Source organism: Entelurus aequoreus, linkage group LG01, assembly GCF_033978785.1.
Source record: "Entelurus aequoreus isolate RoL-2023_Sb linkage group LG01, RoL_Eaeq_v1.1, whole genome shotgun sequence".
In the NCBI taxonomy this organism is placed as follows: Eukaryota; Metazoa; Chordata; class Actinopteri; order Syngnathiformes; family Syngnathidae; genus Entelurus; species Entelurus aequoreus.
Genome location: NC_084731.1, coordinates 20,594,104 through 20,600,404, shown reverse-complemented (window position 1 = coordinate 20,600,404; position 6,301 = coordinate 20,594,104). Strand labels below are relative to the sequence as shown.

General features: G+C 36.9%; 1 protein-coding gene across 3 annotated transcripts in view; it reads left to right on the top strand.

Annotated features, from left to right (window-relative positions):
* The window catches only part of LOC133649041 (contactin-4-like), a 427,627-nt gene that overhangs the window by 366,341 nt on the left and 54,985 nt on the right, over window positions 1-6,301 (top strand). For all 3 annotated transcript variants that reach the window (XM_062045757.1, XM_062045746.1, XM_062045738.1), the window contains one exon: window positions 1,005-1,132. In XM_062045757.1, coding sequence (XP_061901741.1) covers window positions 1,005-1,132 — 128 coding nt within the window. The remainder of the gene's footprint in view (window positions 1-1,004; window positions 1,133-6,301) is intronic.

Sequence of the window (6,301 nt, the reverse complement as noted above, 5' to 3'; positions counted from 1 at the left end):
GTGTGTATGTATATGTATATATATATATATATATATGTATATATATATATATATATATATATATATATATATATATATGTGTGTGAGTGTGTGTGTGTATATATATATATATATATATACTGTGTATATATATATATATATATGTGTGTGTGTGTACAGTATGTATATATATATATATATATATATATATATATATATATATATATATATATATATATATATATATATATATATAAATATGTTTATGCATATATATATATATATATATATATATATATATATATATATATATATATATATATATATATATATATATATATATATATATATATATATATATATATATATAAACAGAGAGAGAGATGTACTTATTATATTAATTTAATGGATATATAGTTGATCATTTTTATAATTGGATTTTAAGATTATGTGAAAGTTGGACTCCTACCATCTTTACTTCCGTGAGAACCTCCAAGTTGCATAATGAATCAGAAATATAAACAAGCAGCTAAAATGCACCAAACATGGGTAAGTGTGATGAAAAGTATTTTCCATTTTTCCCGTCATGCTTTGTAATGGATTTCAATGGGTGTAATTCAGATTTTTTTTTATGGGTCATGTACATTTTTTTTAAATATCCACAAATTGTGTAATATTGTGTTATGTGTGTCCATGTATGTTGGCATTTTGTGTTGGTTCATATTATTTATTTTTGTATTTGCACATGACCAGGGAAGGTTGTTTGCATTGGGTCGTATAAGTAAATGTTGCGCTTTTTCCCATTCAAAGGATAATAAGTATAATAGACAAAATTGTATTAAAAAAAAAAAAAATTAAATCTCCAAATAACCTATAAATAAACTCATGTTGTCTCACGGGCCAAATTGAAGACGCCAGCAGGCAGTAGTTTGGACACCCCTGGTGAATACAGTATGTAGTAAGGCTGCACTACCAGGGGAACAGTAACTTTTTTTTAACACTTCATTTGTATATTTTGACCGCAGGGTTTCCATTTTGGTCAATGGCAACCTCCGCATATGGAACATAACCAAATCAGACGACGGCCCTTACACCTGCATGGCAAGGAACCAGTTTGGCGTGGCCACCAGCACGGGAACCATCACAGTTAAAGGTATTTCCTATCTTCTGCTTCCTTTACACGGTGTTCAAACAGTCGGCACCAGAGCAAAAATGCACGCTTTATATAAAAACAACACATTTTTGAAGACGCCTCCTCCTTCCCTTTGCTCGCCCAGTCCTAAAGAGCAGAGCCGCGGTTTCAAGCGAGACACCCCCGGTCACCATGTGCGTTTGTGGAGGTGTTAAAATCCCTCGCCACCCTCCCTCGCGGACTCCAGTGTCATCAGAGGATATTCTGTGTAGAAAAGGACCTCATGTTGTTAGATCATCTGCAGCAGGGATTGCATTTCTGCTCGGGTGCTGTGACTTATTATACTTCATTAAAAATGAATGTGAGCCGGGTATAAAGTGCTTTAGATTGAGCGCCTCCAGTCTGTGCCGATTTTCTGTTCTATTTCCATTAGGAATTGTGTTATTACCTGCTCTAGTTTGTGGGGGGACTCGCTGACATTTTTATTGAACTATGTCCTCGCCGTGACCTGCTTTTCACTGAGGTTGCCGGCTACATTTGGGTTATTGTTACGTCTTCTGCTTCGACCTTCCTTGTCAGCATCCTTGTATAGATTTATAGGATTCCTGATCTTCTGGTGCTGGCCCCCAGAGAGACCAGTTTTGCCTCATATCTCACATGTCTATTGATGTGCATCCATATTTGAACAGGCTATTATTTGCCCAAAACAAGAATGCAGTATATTCTCCAATTAAAGGACCCGTAGCGTCCATTGATTGATTGATTGAAACTTTTATTAGTAGATTACACAGTACAGTACATATTCCGTACAATTGACCACTAAATGGTTGTTTAAGTCGGGGTTCACGTTAATCAATTCATGGTACAAATATATACTATCAGCATAATACAGTCATCACACAAGTTAATCATCAGAGTATATACATTGAATTATTTACAATCCGGGGGGTGGGTTGTGAAGGGGGTTGGGGCGGGGCAATGTTCCCTCTAAGGCAGGGGTCACCAACGCGGTGCCCGCGGGCACCAGGTAGCCCGTAAGGACCAGATGAGTAGCCCGCTGGCCTGTTCTAAAAATAGCTCAAATAGCAGCACTTACCAGTGAGCTGCCTCTATTTTTTAAATTGTATTTATTTACCAGCAAGCTGGTCTCGCTTTGCTCGACATTTTTAATTTTAAGAGAGACAAAACTCAAATAGAATTTGAAAATCCAAGAAAATATTTTAAAGACTTGGTCTTCACTAACTGACAAAGAAACAGATAACATATTTGGTGTCCAGTTCAAAGTGTGACATTATTTATTTAAAAATGTGAGAGTTGACTTTTGTATTTTACATGAGTTATTATTTGTACAAACATGGTGCAAAGTAATTTATGATTTGTTAAAAAATGTTAGTGGCTAGCTAGTTAAAATGGGATATTGTGATTTCACAAGACTGTCTTAGAAGTGATCATTTGAAAATGTTCAATTTGAAAAATGTGCACTTAGAGAAAATATAAAAATAAAGTTTTGCATATTGATATTTATCTGTTTCTATATATATTTATTGTGAGAAATCATTAAGATGATCAGTGTTTCCACAAAGATAAATACATTAATTATTAATAATAACATAGAGTTAAAGGTAAATTGAGCAAATTGGCTATTTCTGGCAATTTATTTAAGTGTGTATCAAACTGGTAGCCCTTTGCATTAATCAGTACCCAAGAAGTAGCTCTTGGTTTCAAAAAGGTTGGTGACCCCTGCTCTAAGGTGCGCGCCTGTGCAATTGCGCACTCCTCAAGCGTCCTCTGCGCACGGAAAATATATGCCACACACAAAATCAAATAAAAAAATAAGCGCATAACAATTTTCGACACACAGCCACGACAGAGAAAACAGTTTTCGTTATCATTTTTCAAATATTGTAACGTCTGTCGAGACGCTTTGAGGACATGAATTCCATTTATCACTTTACTGAGCAAAAGTCTTTATTGTCGGCCATAAACACATCACCAAAACATTAGTAAAAAAAAATGATATTTAGCAAAACTGGTCATTTTCTGCAGTACAAACCAGACCAAAAGCAACTTTGTTATGTCAACAGCAGCCGCTCGCTCTTTCTCACTTGCGCCAACACATGCACATATGGCACTTAGCCAGTGATGCGTTTACAGCCACACAAAAAGTCGGACAACTCTCACACCACACATAAAGTGTCATTCCAGGTCGTTACACTATGATTTACCAATCAAATGTGTGCTTATTCTAGTGTCATTTATTAGGAATCTTAATTTATAAATATTAATCATTAAATGCTGTTAGTATATTAAATAAATACTAATAAAAAATATATTTTTTACAAACAGGAAGTTACAGGAATGTACACATGATCCCCTGTTTACATCTCATTGTGCAACATGTGAATGTTTTAATGGGAACTAAATGCAATGTCTGAAAGGGGTACAAATTATTTCCAAAGCAGGACCTCCACCCAGACAAACAATACAAGTACACAGTTCATGAAAAACAATATTTTTTGTTATTGTCATTGTAAGTGGGCCTAAACACTTGTATTAGAAATGGAAATGACTGCTGTCATTTGATTATAATAATAAGAGAATGTTGTCTGTCTATCTGTGTTGGCCCTGCGATGAGGTGGCGACTTGTCCAGGGTGTACCCGGCCTTCCGCCCTGAATGCAGCTGAGATAGGCTCCAGCACCCCCCGCGACCCCGAAAGCGACAAGCGGTAGAAAATGGATGGATGGATGGAGATGTAACTTGTTATTTAGTCAGGTTTGGGACAGGTGTGCTGCTGGTGTAGCCACAGTGTGCACGTCTGATGTTGCTCACATGGGCTCCACTGAATGCTCAGGGAGTTTTTGCGTTTGCTCACACACATGAAAAATTAGAGGGAACATTGGCGGGGGGGGGTTAGGTTGGGTTGATATCAACAAACTTCAGTCATCAACAATTATATCATCTGAGAAATTGACATTGTAACAGTGTAGGTCTGACTTGGTAGGATATGTACAGCGAGCAGTGAACATATTGAGCTCAGAAAGCATGAGAACAAGTATATACATTTGATTATTTACATTTGATAATTTACAATCCGGGGAGGTGGGATGTGGTGGGGGGAGGGTGTTAGTCTAGGGTTGTAGTTGCCTGGAGGTGTTCTTCTAGTGTGGTTTTGAAGGAGGATAGAGATGCACTTTCTTTTACACCTGTTGGGAGTGCATTCCATATTGATGTGGCATAGAAGGAGAATGAGTTTAGACCTTTGTTAGATCGGAATCTGGGTTTGACGTGGTTTGTGGAGCTCCCCCTGGTGTTGTGGTTATGGCGGTCATTTACATTATGGAAGTAGTTTGACATGTACAAGTCCAGGTGACCGAAAATTCACTAACAAGTTCTCGTTATGTATTTTCTGCTACTGAAGACGAATTTGGCTTTCATTTCCCACAATAGCACTTTGTTTTTGAGTAATCAAAAGTTAAAGTACCAATGATTGTCACAAACACACACTAGGTGTGGTGAGATTATCCTCTGCATTTGACCTATCACCCTCACTCCCCGGGAGGAACCGCCCGACCGGAACTCTCTAATAATTAAAGTTCCTTGGGTGAATTATGTAAACTCACTACAGTTTTTAGCGCTTTGATAGCTAGTCTACTGACAGATATAAGTAAGAACTTAACGCTAATTGATATTAGAAATGACAACAGCGGAAGATGAATGCCACATAAGAAGGTAGAGAAAAAGAAGAAGCTTATGACTACGGTATCGGCACGGACTACAATGGCGGTTGCACGCACATTTTCAGGACTTATGCAGATCCCAAATACACATCAGAAGGTAAGAAAAGTTGCTTTTGCATAATATTGTGAAACAAAACGCCAGATATGTCTGCTAATAGGTGCCATTATGCGGTCCTTATTCACACACCATAATAATACTCGTATGTTTAATACGCCGGCTTCATAGCTTACCAAAGTCGTACTAAAAAAATGTTGACAGATTTTTGAGTGCCGTGTGTAATGTTCTATATTCTCAATGGAACATTTAAAGTTTTAGTGTTGTTTACTGCCATTATATTGCAGTCTACACATGTCTCTTATGTATGACTGCCATCTACTGTTCACACTTATTTCACCATGTACCAAATAAAATTGCTTCGAGGTCAGTAAGCACAACCAGAATTATGCCGTATATTAGGCGCACTGGGTTATAAGGCGCACTGTCGATTTTTGAGAAAATGTAAGGATTTTATATGGGCCTTATAATCCGAAAAATACGGTATCTTATTCGAATAGTTATTTTCTCAATTTATAAACTAGAATAGAAAAAATAAAATTAAGATTGGTCGATGACAAGTAAATAAGTAAATAATAAGTAAATAGCTCTTAAACCTCAGGAAATTTTTAGAAACAACATTTTAAAGCTTGGCAAGTGGCAAAAAGTTTGCAGTGTAATTCATCAAATTAGGGCAAATGAGACGTGAAAATAATGAAATACATTTTTTTCATTAAAAAAATAGTACAATTTATTCATTGGCAAAAAAAAATCTGTAATTTTGCAGGTACACGAATCCTGAATCAGGAAAATGTTGGGTTAAGTATGCCGCCCCCCATTTTTTATATTCTGTTTATTATTTGCACTCAAATCTGATGTGTAGTGTCTTTCATTGGTTGAGAAACAAGCCAGTGATGATGTACACTGAATATTAAACATTATATTTACAAGGCTATGGCAGGGGTGTCAAACGTACGGCCCGAGGGCCAGATCAGGCTCGCAAACAGGTTTTATCCGGCCCGCGGGATGAGTTTGCTAAGTATAAAAATTAATCTGAAATTGTTGAATGAAAGAAACTGCTGTTCTAAATGTGTCCACTGGATGTCGCAATAGCAATTATTTGTATATTTAGGGACCGAATGTCCCTTTGGGACAGAGGACCCTACTGAATTCTCTTGCGTTTTATTCTTTCTTTATTATTATACCGCCGCCTCTTTGAGCTGTAATTTGACCCCCTTAACATGCTTCAAAACTCACCAAATTGGACACACACATCAGGACTGGTGGAAATTGCGATCTAATCAAAAAAACCAAACCCCAAAACTCAAAATTGCGCTCTAGCGCCCCCTAGGAAGAAAAAACTGACAAAACTGCTCCTAGGAAGAAAACACAGACAAAACTGCCTGTAACTTCCAAT